The 15,411-nt window shown below is 37.4% G+C and overlaps 2 protein-coding genes across 2 annotated transcripts in view; one reads left to right on the top strand and one right to left on the bottom strand.

The window, feature by feature from the left end:
• gse1b (Gse1 coiled-coil protein b) overlaps window positions 1–15,411 on the top strand; it is a 486,478-nt gene that overhangs the window by 269,925 nt on the left and 201,142 nt on the right. The window lies entirely within an intron of this gene.
• On the bottom strand, window positions 4,672–11,424 carry gins2 (GINS complex subunit 2). Its single transcript, XM_079874779.1, has 5 exons — window positions 11,297–11,424; window positions 10,479–10,593; window positions 10,294–10,393; window positions 7,992–8,118; window positions 4,672–5,214 (listed from the first exon to the last, which is right to left on the bottom strand). Exons 1-5 carry the CDS (start codon window positions 11,384–11,386, stop codon window positions 5,098–5,100), a joined length of 549 nt encoding a protein of 182 aa, XP_079730905.1. The 5' UTR covers window positions 11,387–11,424; the 3' UTR covers window positions 4,672–5,097.

Below are 15,411 nucleotides of genomic sequence, written 5' to 3'. Positions count from 1 at the left end.
ATAAGGTGCTTAGCATTCGTTCAAAGCTTATACCTTTCTTTGTGCAACTGTACCGGCAACTTCAAATTGCAACTCGTTTTTTGTCGACTACCTCGTAATTTTTATAGCCAAACGAAACTACCTTTGGTATCATTTTGCCAACTGGCGCGTTGTTGCTTGTTGCGCTTCATTGGTTGTCTTGCAATGTGCCTGCTTACGCCGTTTCACACATACTCCGTGTGCAGTGCATGCGGTGCAAGACCAGCACGCGCAATAGTGTTTTCACAAATGCTGCGTTTGCAGTGCGTGATCCGCGGCTGTACCACAAATACATACTCACTATTTATATTTCAAATCCAGAAGTTATTAGCAACTTTTATTTAAAAAAAGTTTTTTTGTCAGCATTGCGATTCTCTTTGTACACACGTATATATACAGCTAACACACGACGTCGCAGTTACGTAATTTATTCGTACTTTTTGGTAATTTCATGACTTACCAACTGACAACGTAACTACAACGTCGTATGCTCGGAATTTCATTACCATCATATTACCAAACCACAACGTCGTCAGTACGTCCTCCTAACGTTATAAGATAACCATAGGCCTACTCTATTCGTAATATCTTGGTAATTTCATGACTTACTGGCAACGGAACTGCAAAGTAACAGGACCGTAATTTCATTACCATATTACCAACCCACAACGTCGTCAGTACGTCCTCCTAAGGTTATAAGATAACCAACTACGTTCCAGATACGTACTCTATTCGTAATAACTTGGTAATTTCATGACTTACTGGCAACGGAACTGCAACGTCACGGGCCCGTAATTTCATTACCATCTTATCAGACTGCATTTCTATGAAATATTGTATTTGTTTCAATTGTTTGTTTAGTATTCCGTACTGTACGTTTGAAATCTACGTTCATTTTATTCAAGTAAGGTTATAATTTTAGATGTTTATGTTTGTAAATGTTGCGTGGCTTTGACTTTTTAATGGGCGTGCGCGTGAACCTTCGAGTCGCCCTCAAACACTGGAGCGGAGATGAGTTGCCATGGAAACGGCGCGTCACCGACCGCCCCACTGACGGTACGTTCACACGGGGCGTCAGCGTCAACGCTTCCCATTGACTTTGAATGGGTGACGTCAAGCGTTGCCGAAAGGAATTGTGGATCCGTCGGCGGTGCTTCACTGCCGTTGCTCGCGGCAGAAGTTGAGAATTTTTCAACTTCTGCCGCGAGCAACGCCAGTGAAGCGCCGCAGACGGAAGCGTCAGCCAATAGGATCGCTCTATGCAAATACAGTAGCCAGGCGGCAGCCAATCACGTTCATCCTGTTCAAGAGCAGCAAACTGAGGATACATTTTAAATTTCATTGGCTGACGCTGCTATGACCATGGCGTCAGTGCCAAACTTCAGCCACGCCTTCCGTCAAGCGTTGACGCTGACGCCCCGTGTGAACGTACCGTCTGACTGCAAAAGTCAATGGGAAGCGTTGACGCTCACGCCCCGTGTGAACGTACCGCAACTGACAAAGCGGCAGAACTCCGTCTCTCGCTGTTGTTTTCACTGCTTTCAGGTGAGTTTAGTCTCTAAAATCACACAAATAATACCGAATAATACACACAACTGTTCTTGACACTTCTCGTACTTGTAATTGACACGCTTCTGTTGAATATTTGCTTTATAGAAATGGTTTAGTGTCTTAGGAAAAAGTCCGTTAGCATCTCAACCGTTTTCAGAAGAGATAACGTTATGCTAACTTCATAGCTTGAGCTTTTGATATGAAAGTTTAGGATTTTAATCACATCTTATGGGTAGATGAGAGGTTTTGATAGTTTTGTAAAAAATAAGTTAGTTTGGAAGTGAGCTAATTTATTTAACATAAACGTATTTAACATAAACGTACTCGATGACGTCACTTAACGTTACATGGAGTGTGAAAATTGGCTGAAACTAGCTCAATGGTAAACACAAATTGATAAAACTAGTTCTGTGATTTCAGCATCAACAAAATAATCCTTCTACAACAGAGGGAAGCTCCACGACTTCAATATTTCTGAAGAAAGCTGCTGCCAGAGAAGTTGGAAACAGGTGAAGTGAGGAAGCTCATTAAATAACTTCATATCCATTTTCTCACAATATTTTGTCACCTACTGTACATCACCATGCATCTGTTATTTTAAATTCTCATATTTACATTTACATTTATTTGTTTAATTTATTTTAAGAAAGTTTTGACATCCAAACTTAAGTGAAACTGTATGAGCAATATGAATAAGTGAATAAGTAAAACTAAAAACATAGATGAAACATTTAAGATTATTATCAGTGTTGAAAACAGCAGTGCTGCTTCATATTTTTGTGTTTTTCAGGGTTATTTAATGAATGAAAGAAAAAAAAAGCATCATTTATTTGAAACAGAAATCTTTACTCTCTCTTCTGGTCAATTTAATGCATCCTTGCTGAATAAAATATGATTTTTATTTTTACTCTATTGAACCCAAACTTTTGAACAGTAGTGTATATGTTGGGTCTATTTAACAATGAATCCTGGAGAGAGAAAAAAGAAAATGGATTAAACTTTTACATTGGTTTACACAAAAAGATTAATCAGCACAACTGTTTTCAACATTGATAATACTCAGAAATGTTTAGGACGTTTGCATTGTAAGAATGTATAGTATTCAAATATTAAAATGCTGACTCGTGAGGCCATGTTTTCTTTTTAAAATCAGATGATTTCCTATTAATTCAATAGAATGTAAGGGAATAACTCTAGAATAACCTTTCTGATAATATTTGGGGCCCAGAAACACTATCCTAATTTAAATCTAGATTAAAGACACATCTCTTTAGCCAAGCATTCAATTAACACATCTCATAATCTTGCACTATATGTGATGAAATAGTAAAAAGTGCACATGACCATCTTTTGCCTGAAATAATATGAACAGCAGCAATGCTAATCTTTCTCCTGTTGTCTCCCTGTTTCTATCTCAGGATGCTCAGCATATTTTACTAGAGATTACAGCAGCTCCAGTTCGGATCCAGCCTCACTTGGGAAGACTTCTAATGACATCAACACTCTTGAAGACAATGTGTTTAAACAATATTCAGATGTTAAATGATATTTTAAAGTGTTTAAACTAATTTAAGTTATGTCAGGTGGTACAGCAAAAATATTATGTATTGTAGTTGTACCACCTGACATGGAAAGTGTACCACCAACCTACCCATACTTGAAATTAGCAGTTTTTATCAGTATTTGAAAGAGCTCTACAAACTTTTTCACTCTGCCAAAGAGATCAGTTAGGCTCCTCTTAATGAGTCCAAGTGAAGTCACGAGTCATTGATGTTAAAGTCCAAGTCGAGTTGCAAGTCTTTGTACATTTTGTCGAGTCGAGTCTGAAGTCATCAAATTCATGACTCGAGTCTGACTCGAGTCCAAGTCACATGACTCGAGTCCACACCTCTGTAAACTGGAAGACGCATTATTTACCTGAGACGAGCGGAGCGGAGAGGAAGGAGCGCAGTGCATGTAGTGACATCATCTCAGAATCACATGTAATAAAAAAATCTAACTTTATCATTATGAATATAAACAAATAAGATGTATTTTAGTACTCACTATCAAGCTAGCATATTGATATTGGTAAAGTTTAAAATATATATTTTTTTCTATTCGCTAACGAGCTAGTTATATCTATAAGGCAAAGCTAAAAACAGGTTACATTGATGCACGTTTTTGCTCGAGGACAGGTCCGGGGTCGAGGGCGAAGCAGAGGAGGTCGTGCAAGAGGACGTGCGTGCAACTAGGGTCCGAGGAAGTAGAGGCTGAGGACGAAGTGGTCGCAGGGCAAGGAGCACTTCTTGGACAAGAGGACCTGCGTCGAGTTTTGCATCTCCTATTCCTAGGTTCCGTGCCTCTTGAATTCCTCAAATCAAACGGGTGCGCGACTGCGCGCAAGTGGGCAGATCCTTTAGCAAAAGGGTGGTTGCCATGGTTGCGAGAGAGTGACAGTCGCCTAAGCCAATCCTTTGTTTCGTCCCGAATGGAAATAATGAGCTGTATTTAATGCAGATTAAACGGTCTAGAGTCACTCGATTTTTATACTCTTTTTTTCAGAGTACTTACATTTTAATTATGTATTGATGATATATATAGAAAGTTTAAACAAATTTGGAAACCTACCCTACCTTTAATAACCATTACAGGATTCCCACACCTGTCACTTTTTGACCAATGCTATTATAATTGATTGTCCATTTTTTCAAAACAGAGAACACTTTGCAGCACACCATTTTTTTCCAAAGCAGATATTCTCTCTTCAAAAATTCCAGAAACACTTCAAACCTCAAAATCATTCACTCATCACACTGACCTTCATCAACACCACCAGCATTTATTTAACCGGAATTGCAAATCTTGCAAAACATAGCCTAAATAGAATTGTCACACAGTATGTAATATATATATATATATAGGAAGCGATTGCCTGATGAAACAATATTCAGGAATGACACATCATTATTGTGTTGATAATATTAATTTCACCTTTATGAGGAAAATAATTCTGTTTTGGCTTTAAAGTCAGGGTGAAAGGACGGACAGTAGTGAGTCAACAGTGAGATGGGATGGACTGAAAGGCACCCTTCGGGATTGGAGTGGTGAAATTGTTCTTAGATCAACCTTTTTTCGATTCAGATCTTGAATATTCTTCAGTAAACTATGACTACAAATCAAACATTGTGGTTTAATTCCTTTTTGTTTTTGTGCATACAATTGCACAAATAAAAACAAATTTATAAAAATACTTTTTAATTTATTTCGACCAAAAAAAATCTCCATTACATACAAACATTGATTAAAGGTTTTTACTAGTCCGGACAGCTACAATAACAGTGCAGCATCAGTCACTATTTAAATGCCGAGCAACAGCAGTGGTCATGAGTTCAGATATGATTCTGCTCTTCAGACAATCAACAGTAATCTTTTCAAACATCTGTTCCATAACACAAATTTCAGTCCTATTTTATGGTTCACTACATATAACACGAAAAATGACGGATATCCATCTGGTAGAGAATGTCTCCAGTATTTCCTAACGTCTCAGTAGTCCTTACTTCTGCCCGGCTGTAGGTTTGAGCGCAGTTTATACATGTAGTTCAGAGAATCCAGCAGAAATGAGCGTGTGGTGTTGATCTCCATTAGCGTGAGGTTATCCAGCTAAAGAGATAGAGAGAATGAAGGTTTATCAATCAACTGACATATCAATTTGACTGAATCGCACAAGTTAAAGAGAATGAATAAATTACCATGGTATAACATTAAGAATATTTACAGTTTACCCTGCCAAATTGGAACTATACCCACTGCTTACCAGAAAAGGGACATTAACTCTTTCCCCACTAGTATTTTTGAAAAAAAGTTGCCAGCCACCACCAGCACTTTTGATCATCTGAATTTGATCTGAATATGCAAAAGAGCAGACTCACTGCTTTAAAAAAAAAAAAAAAATAAGGAAATGAGAAACCTGTTTTATTCTAGCTTTAAAAATTCACTTGAATATGGGTAAGTTTCATTAAAAAAAAGGAACATTTTAAGCAAAAAGCTGAGAAAATTGTGTTTTTGTCAAAGACTACATCTGGATGGGATTCAGAAAGATGATCTAAACATAGATGGAGTAAATTGAGTCCATCAACACCGCCTAAGCTTCACAATCCTATAGCTTGTCCTGGGACGACAGTTCATTCAGTAACACTAGGGGTGGGGGGAAAAATCGATTCTTAGATGCATTGCGATGCGGACATGGACGATTCTGAATCGATTCACAAATGTCAAAAATCGATTTCCTAAAAAAAAATGTTGTTTTTGTTTTTCTTTCTAATAAAGTAATATTGACGGAATGCAAAAGGCGGATCTCTAAAGCGGACGTGCAGTGCGCGGACAGTCTGTGGTTGAGCGCCAAATTCGAACGGCACCCTCTTCGTTAAAAGCTAACGTATGGAAAATTGGCAATTTCATTGTTACCAATTTAGTATTTTTTGTATGAGAGCTGCCTTCTGTATTGTTTAGTTTTCACATCTGTATGCTGTAAACCGATCTGTTATACGTACGTTATACTGCCCTCCACAGTCACAGTATGTATCAGTGCAGTGCCAGTCACAAAAAGTTGCATTTTGACTGCTCTCTGCAGATGCTCATTCACTTTTTTTGTATAAGCTGTTTTTGATTGTGGTATACAGCAAACATTTCAAGTCATAACTCTTTATTATTTAGTTGTGTATAAAAGCGGCTTTGTATGTTACTAATTATTCAGAATATGCGCAAGTCCACAAGCATTATGTTTGTATGAGAGCTGCTGGTACATTATTCTATATTTTTGAATGAAAACTGTTTGTGATTTTGCTACAGCAAAATGTTTTTTTGTCTGAAGGATTATATTGCTCATTGGAAATAACAGGAGGATGTTGGTTAGAAGTCTATTATTAAATGCTAGAGATTCAGAATATGCTGAAGTTTGTATTGATTTACTACAAGTACGCTGCTAGTACAGGCACACATTTATTTTCCTGTTGGTTCTTTGCAGTGTTGGGACATATGCTGGCAAATGTAACCTTACAGTTGACTTGCCAAATCACTTCCATTTGTTTTATTAATAAAATTAATATAGGAAGTATTGGAAATAAATTTGTTTTGGGTCATCATAAATACTTTGCTTTAAAAGTACCAAGTAGTCAAAAAAAAAAAAAAAGATGCATCGATAATCGTTACCCTCTGAATCGTAATCGAATCGAATCGAATCGTGAGGTGCCTAGAGATTACCACCCCTAAGTAACACATTAGACAGTTTTGATTTATATGCTTTTTAATGCTGATGATCACTTTATTTTACATAATGCATCTGCTTACATATGCTATCGCTTGTTCTTCTTCACATGTGTTTTGATCAGGGCTGCGTTCAGCCCCGACAAAACGTTGCACAACGTTTTTTAAACAGAAACGGTGATGCGTTGAACACACTGTTCTGATGACGCATGAGTTGCAACTATGGCAAGCTGAGAAGGCCATTCTTTGTGTTCTTTGTGAAGAATTTTCGGAGCCTGATGAAGTTGGTATAAATATGTGTTTAATACTACAAAATATGCCCGATGTTACAGTTACTGCACTTGCCGCCCAGAACAAAAGAGAACATCCCAATCGAGTGAAGGGATTGCTGAAACTGAAATGGAAGCACACATCTTACCTAATTTAAACTAAAACACATCTGTTTAGCCTCACATACTGACTCTATTTGTAGTTCATACTGTTTTAATACCCTGTATTTTCTTTCTCATTTTTAGGTAAAGCAATTAATTACCAATGTTTAGCCTATTTCTATACCAAATGTCATACACTTGCAATGAAGCTAAAAATATAAACAACTATCATTATGTTGATATCCTATATTTTTACAATAAAACTTACGACAAACATGTCTTCTAATATCCTCAGTTGTTGCGTATACCGAGCTGCATTGAACACATTTGTAAATTACTTTCCTTGAACCCATTGTGCGAGTTCACTTTAATACCGCGTGCTTTATATACATGTTGCTGCTGATTGGACTGCAGTTCTGACACACCCACCAAACAAGAGAAAACGTATCTCAAACCCCGTTGCACACCGGTGCACGCCGTTTCCAGGAAACATGACGTTCAACCCGGAAACCGTAGCAAAACGTTGCGCACCGTTTTGAACTTGAACATGCCCCAGGAGATTCATTACTCTTTCAGAAGATGTGTCATAGCGCCCCCTAACGTATAACAGTGACAACACGGAAAGCTGGAAATTTCCGTCAGTAGCGGGGAAAGAGTTAAACAGAATTTTCAGCTTCCAAGTTGACAATGAATTACGAAATAAAAAAAACACTGAAATGTTCAGTACTCAAACCCTCCTCTACAATCCAACAAGAGCATTAATTGAAGCTAAACTTGGTTCTGATCCACTCATGTCAACTTTACCTGCGCGTGAGCCTCCTGCTGGCTGATGAAGCTGTCAGCAGAAAGTCTCAGTTTGGCCACGCGTGTATCCCAGATGTCCTTGACCAGCGTTCGGATCTCATCGGCTTTGGGGATGTTATCTGCAGCACTGCACACACAAAAAAAACAACACTATTTCAATACTTTAAAAGCAAAATTTTAAACTTTTAATAATACATAGGGTGTGCATAAACCCCATTATTAGCTTAAGTTGCATTACCATGAAGATTATGAAAATGTGGAAATATATGTTTTAAAGCTTGGGTCTGCAGTTTCAAAGAGGCTAGCAATAGCAAGCTAGCTTTGAAAGCCTAAAAGGGGAAAAGATCCCGCCCTCCCTTCAGAACTCTTTTCGAAGCCACGCCTCCAAAACGCACGGATGCGTGTGGTTAGAGCTGCACAAATCTGGATAAATTGAGAATCACAATTTTTTTTTTGTTTCAAATAGAGATCACGATTCTCCCACGATTTTGAACAGACAACTAAACAAGATTTTCTATCCTTCTTTAAAATTAGGTAGGCCTAGTATTGGCAACATCAATTCAAGGTAATGTCATCTCTAAACTAGACTAAATTGACAGTCATGCTAAAAGTGTGTTGTTTTTAAGGGCTGTTCACACTAAGAACTATAATGATAACTATAACGACAACTAGGCTATATTTGCGCCCACACCAACTAACGATAACGGTCTGTTTATTCTATTCGGTGTGTACAACATCATTGAACATGTATTTGCTGTCGTTGTTGCATTTACACGGCTTTAACCAGCAGATCTCCTCAGCATGCTATGTTTTGAGTGAAGCTAGTGTCATCGATCTAATAATCTAACAGTGAATTTAGTGGAATAAAAACAACACCTAAATTAGTCTTTTTCACCGCAACTTCAAACAGCAAGACAATGTTGTTGAAACGAGCACTGGATACCTGCGGTAATTCTTTACACCATTTATTCAGAGGGTCTAAACTATTGTTTTCCATATCCATTTTCTTGAAAAGGGGCTCGACTTGTCAAACAGTGGTGGATTAATCTGGAACTCTGCGATTAACTTCTCCGCAATGTCATCTGCCATTTTAAATGTGCAAGCCCTATTATTAGAATGGATTCAGATTGGCTGTCAGTGTTTTATCTTTCAACAGCTGAAAAAAAAAAAAATCGCTCTGAAAGTGATCCCAACGATATTGTTCTCTATATCGTTATTGTATAGCTGTGGTGTGAACTCTGCTATTCTTTAAAGTCGGCATGAAACGGAAGTTGAGATTGTCATTTTTTCCTTGTTGTGACATATATCCGAGTGAAACGGCTTCTGAAATTAGAAAAAAATGTAGGGCGGGGCTTGACTTCGTCCTTCAGGAATTGATTGGATCGTTGGAGGTTGGGCGTTGCAAACAAAATGGAGGCAGATTTGAATGCCAGTTTACATTCAGTTGTGGAGGATTTTAGCCGCACCCTTTCGCCATGGCATGTGACCGAAAGAGAAGAGAGGTCGTTTCGAGGGGGGAGGGAAGGGTAATGTATTTGATTAAAGATTATAAGGGTACATGAATTTTTAAAAAAAATAATGAAGTGCACAGATAAATCATTTATAATAAACACTACAATATTACATATAAAAAGAAGATTTGTCAAATTTGATTTCATGCCGACTTTAATATTGAGAATGATTTTTAGAACTATATCTGTATCGTTATAGTCCATGGTGTGAACGGGCCTTAGGCTTCGTGTTAGTGTGCCTACATTTAGTGCAACCCTGTATTCTTATATCACCGACCCTGTTTTGACAAAGTAAATGGAGCAAATAGAAAATCATTCTGGGAGTTCATTGTTATTTGAAAGCATGTACGGGCATTATTATGTTGTTATATTACCATTATATAACCAGTGGCATAAATTACAATAATATCGTTTATCACAATTATTTCTGGGACAACATATCGTCCAACAAAAAGTAGTTATCGTGACAGGCCTAATTTAACTATGTAATCACATTCAAATTCTGAACTCAATTTGCTTCCTCTAGTTTTTGGTGAAACTGAAGCTCAAGCTTGTGGTCCATCTGGATTTATCTGCCTGTAACATCAGAGCAGGTGTGCAACTTGTCTCCTTTGTCCCAAAACTAAAAATGTCATTGTATTCCACAGATCTTTGAGCAGCTAAAAATACATTCCTTATTAAGATGAATACAGATGACATCAAATAAACAGACATCATTTAAAAGCCACAAAACGGATTATGATTGCATGAGGTCTTTCATGTGAATATGCTGAAGGTGATCTGGTACTCACTGGTTGAGTAATAATTTGGTCAGCTCCATGTAATATGGACTCGGGATTGGAGTGAAAGTGTCTAGCTTTCTCTCCTGTTCACGGATCTCCTCTAGTTTGTCTGGAAAGGAAAAGATCATCTGGGTTTAGAGTTGGTTTCAGGAGAGATGGTGTGCCAGCACAGCCGTGTATGTGATTGAACTCACCAGTGTCCATCCATTCTGGAGGAACTATCCTGCATTTCTGCCTTTGTTTAAGATTGAGGGCCAACCACACTGGAACTTCCACAGGCAGACCCGGATTAAATGGGCCCAGATCTCCCTGAAAGTTTGTATATAATAGCCTATACATCATGTCATGCACTTGATGCAGGGACCAATGAACACTGAAGAAGCAGTGAGTGTGACTTAATTACAGTATAACAAAATATACGACACACAAACACATGGGACAAAATAGCCTACAAAATAGAAGAATACTTTTACATCAAAGAATTATTTGGATTAATCTTTTTTTTTTTTAAGTACTGACTGATGTTTCAGAGTGACCTCTTGCTTCCTCCATTTTCTTAGAATCTTTTTGTGCTGGCTGTACAGGAATACAGGAATACTTCAAACGGCTTTGCAGCTTCATTTACAGAAGCCAGATTTGACTAAATATGAATACATGTAGTATACAGGAGCCACTGGTCCTCACTAGTTAAAAAGGCTCATAAATCGGCAAAAACATGTTTTGCACATGTTTCTGAGAGAAGTATGTTTAGAGGTAGGGGTCGGGGATGATTATTTTAGGCGAAAGAAAATAACCATTAAGCTGAATTAAATCAATGGAAGTTAACCTGACTGTTTTAATAAGTCACTCATATTTATTATCTAGCTTAATATAAGATTCAGTCTCCCGAATATGATAGCGGCTGAACCAAAATCACCATCAAAACATCAACAAGATATCAAAAACCTCATAACGCATAAACACACACGTAAAACACGGCCATATACATGCTGTAGCTGTCATATTTACTCACCCCAATCAAATAGATTTTGTCGAGACTGAAGTTCGGGATGATTTTTACCATCTCTTTCTCTGCGAGAAACTCTACCTCCGCTGGATCCATTCTGTGCTGTGACAGTTTTCCCGCGTAACTCTCAGACGTGTCTCTATGACGTCAGGGAGACGAGGCAACTAAAGGCAACACTTCAGAGCTGCCCTCTAACGGTCACTCCTGAACCTGCAGTTCTTATTCATTCACACAGCACAGCACAATCTCACTATATTTGGGCCAGTCCTCCGAATGAGTGCTATTTGATTGTTGTAACTCTTCCAGTTAATAGGTGTAATTTGCTTGTTGTAACTATTTTAACTTTTAACTATTAAAAATAGCCTATGTATTGGTCCAGCTCAGATAACTTTAGTTTTTAGGTGGAAGATGGATGCATTTTCTCAGTCCTGTTAACAAAACTCTTGTCTTTTAAAAAGCATGTTTAAAAACATGTCTAATTCCTTAGTTGTCTCCTTAAGATGTTCATTTTAAATACATTGCGACTCATGTTCAAATAATTGATATTTGCCACGAAACAAATCACTATGCATGTAAGGTGGGTTTTATGTGCTTTGTGTGTTCGTACCTACTTAACTATATTTTGGGAACAAATTTGTACCCAGAAGTGAGATAAACCTGGAAAAAAACCTCCCAAAACCTCCTTTTGGGGACGTCCTCATTTGTAAAAAAATAAATAAAAATAATTATATATATATATATATATATATATATATATATATAATAATGATAATAATATATATATATATATATATATATATATATATATATATATATATATAATATAATAATAATATATATATAATAATAATAATATATATATATACTAATAATAATAAAAAAAAAAAAAATATATATATATATATATTATTATTATTATATATTATTATATATATATATATTTAAAAAAATGTAAAAATGCAGAGTTTTCTGTAGCAGAGATAGAGATGGTGTGTCTCATGCAGCATATCATGGATGGGTGTTTCTGACTCTTGCATAGTATGGGTTCTCTATATGTTCTTCTGAAAATACATCCACAAATGGTATTTACAAAGAATAATAGCATAAAGCATTGTATTTACCACTGGATGATATCCAATGCTCCACGATTTCCCAAGAGTGTGCGTCTCTCCCGAATGCTCGCTGAACATCTCACAAAATGTCCGTGGGCGAGAACGCATGCGCATCATCTCATCTGTACCACACACACTATTACTCTTACTCTAGGTAAATACAGGTGTACCCATGCGTGCACGCAAAAAAAGCAACACACTTAAAGGCTAACCCAGTTACATATATCAGATCATGATAATTTGTGTTCCCTTTCGAGAGGAACTTAATGCCGCTTCATGACTTTAACACTATGGGAACTCCTCTGTCTAAACATGCCAATCTGATTGGCCAAACGTATGGACGTCATGACGCTACATAGTGCATAACCAAGTCCATAAATAGACACCAGAAGTGCACTTCGACAGCTTCTTTGTCTTCATAAACTATGTTTGTTGAGCGCGTGTCTTGTGTGCCTGTGTCTGAGAACAGGAGCTTAGCTGCCAACTTGTCAGGGTCAAGATTAGGATGTGTGTGAGTCCCTATCCCCTGATGTGCGTGATGTGTATGGGAGAGGAGCATGCTAGGTCAGCCCTTGAGATTCAGCGTTCGCAAGCTCCGATCCCCGCTTGGCTGTCTTCTCGAGGGATGAGGTAGGCTGCATAAATTAGGTCAATTAGGTCAAACGGAACTGGGAACACTTCCCATAACACCTGATGTACTTGTTACATCATAAGAAAAATGGCATCTACACTTATATTAGAGTCTCTGTGTATATCTCAAAGTTACCGTAGTCAAACGTGTCCGTATCCAGATCAGATGCGGACCTGCACCTTGTGACGACCAACTGATGAATGTCAGTGAAGAACATGACTAGACAAGTCCTAGAGACAGCTCCCCTATGAAGACCTTGTCGACACACTACATTAAAGCCATCGGCTCAGATCCTCAGCAAAGTCAAGTCAAGTCACCTTCATTTATATAGCGCTTTTAACAATATAGATAATTTCAAAGCAGCTTTAAAGTGATAATAGGAAATTAAAGTAACAGAGATTGGTTTGGCTTTACAGCAGCTCTAGAATAAAGTTATTGTCCATGCTAAAGTTAATTTTGATTGATTCACTTCTGTTGCAAAGATCATTAGTTATTAAATAATTATTAACCAGCAAAGACCATGAGAACCAGACAAGTCCTCTGTACAGACCCCTATGGCCAGCTTCATATCCTTCCCACCATATGCCAGCTTTATGTATCTTCAATCTCCAAGCAGAAGAAACTGGATGAAATATTCTGAATGATACCAATGCACTGACTTGTGATGCAGCCTGGAATCATAACCACACCATTTTGCTTTCTTTGGCCAGAGGAGAACTGACCCTCCGACTAGTTTCTCCCAAAGTTTTTTTTTTCTCCATTTCTGTTACTGATGTAGTTTGGGTTCTTTGCAACGGTCTCCTCTGGCTTGCTAGTTCGGGACACATAATATACAGCAATATTATTGAGTTGACTGTACTGGCACTATTGGATGAGAACTGAACTGAGCAGGATGATGGCATCACTGTTTTCTACAAAGTTCCTTTATAGCTGAATTGAACTCATTTCATAGTTGATGAACTTTACACAGTCATTGAACTGAACTGAATTAACACCTAACTAACCTCAGCAGATCAATGACACTATTTTTATTTAGAGCTGCTTTATAACAAAGCTGATTTTTACAACAAAGCTGACTCCAGAAAAATGGAGCGCAACTGGAAGAAAACAAAACTAGAGGTATTTTGTATTTCATGGAAAGAGAGCTTGATTGCATACAGAGAGGCCTTAAAAGCGTCTAGATCTGCTTATTTTTCAACCCTATTAGAAGAAAATAAACAAAACCCTAGGTATTTATTTGAAACAGTGGCTAAACTAACGAAAAATAAAGCTTCAAGCCCAGAAGTTTCCAAGCAGCAAAGCAGTAATGACTTTATGAACTTCTTCACTTATAAGATTGATAATATCAGGGAGAAAATTATAACTATGCAACCTTCTACTACAGTATCGCATCAGGGAGTGCATTGTAGTCTCCCTAAGGAAAAATTCGATTCATTCATTGCTATAAAAGAGGGAGAATTTGCTAAATTCGTTAAATCATCTAAATCGACAACATGTATGTTAAACCCTATACCGACTAAGCTACTGAAAGAGATGCTTCCAGAGGTCATAGATCCTCTTCTTAATATCATTAATTCGTCTTTGTCTCTAGGATACGTACCAAAAACTTTTAAGCTGGCTATAATTAAACCGCTTGTTAAAAAAAACGCAACTTGATCCTACAGAATTAGTCAATTACAGGCCGATCTCGAATCTACCTTTTTTGTCAAAGATATTAGAAAAGGCGGTATCTTCACAACTATGTTCCTTTTTAGAAAGAAATTATATCTGTGAGGATTTTAAATCAGGATTTAGACCGTACCATAGTCCTGATACAGCTCTCATTAGAGTCACAAATGATTTGCTCTTATCATCCGTTCGTGGTTGTATCTCTCTATTAGTGTTACTCGATCTTAGTGCTGCATTTGATACCATTGACCACAACATTCTTTTAAATAGACTCCAAAATTATGTTGGCATTAGTGGAATTGCATTAGCATGGTTTAAATCATACTTATCTGACCGTTATCAGTTTGTAGCAGTAAATGAAGAGATGTCTTATTGATCAAAAGTTCAGTATGGCGTACCACAAGGCTCAGTACTAGGACCATTGCTGTTCACTCTGTACATGCTACCTTTGGGAGATATTATTAGGAAGCATGGCATTAGTTTTCACTATTATGCTGATGATACGCATCTCTATATATCTTCACACCCTGACGAAACTTACCAATTCACAAAATGAACAGAATGCATAGCTGATATAAAAAATTGGATGATTAGTAATTTCCTACAACTTAATTCTGAAAAAACAGAGATTCTAATTATTGAACAAAAAATGTCCTCACATAATAATCTAGAATACTGTCTAACACTTGATGGCTGCTCTGTCAAGTCTT

Source organism: Squalius cephalus (genome assembly GCF_949319135.1).
Source record: "Squalius cephalus genome assembly, chromosome: 6".
Taxonomy (NCBI): Eukaryota; Metazoa; Chordata; class Actinopteri; order Cypriniformes; family Leuciscidae; genus Squalius; species Squalius cephalus.
Note: the sequence above shows the minus strand (reverse complement) of the source record. Positions and strands in the feature narration are given on the sequence as shown.

Bases quoted from the DNA above. Each gene is read 5' to 3' on its own strand.
- gins2 (XM_079874779.1), bottom strand. From the start codon at position 11,386: ATGGATCCAGCGGAGGTAGAGTTTCTCGCAGAGAAAGAGATGGTAAAA. The intron at 10,394-10,478 runs GTGAGTTCAATC...TTTCCTTTCCAG, and splicing joins TCCAGAATGGATGGACACTG to ACAAACTAGAGGAGATCCGT. The intron at 8,119-10,293 runs GTGAGTACCAGA...TTGTGTGTGCAG, and splicing joins ACCAAATTATTACTCAACCA to TGCTGCAGATAACATCCCCA.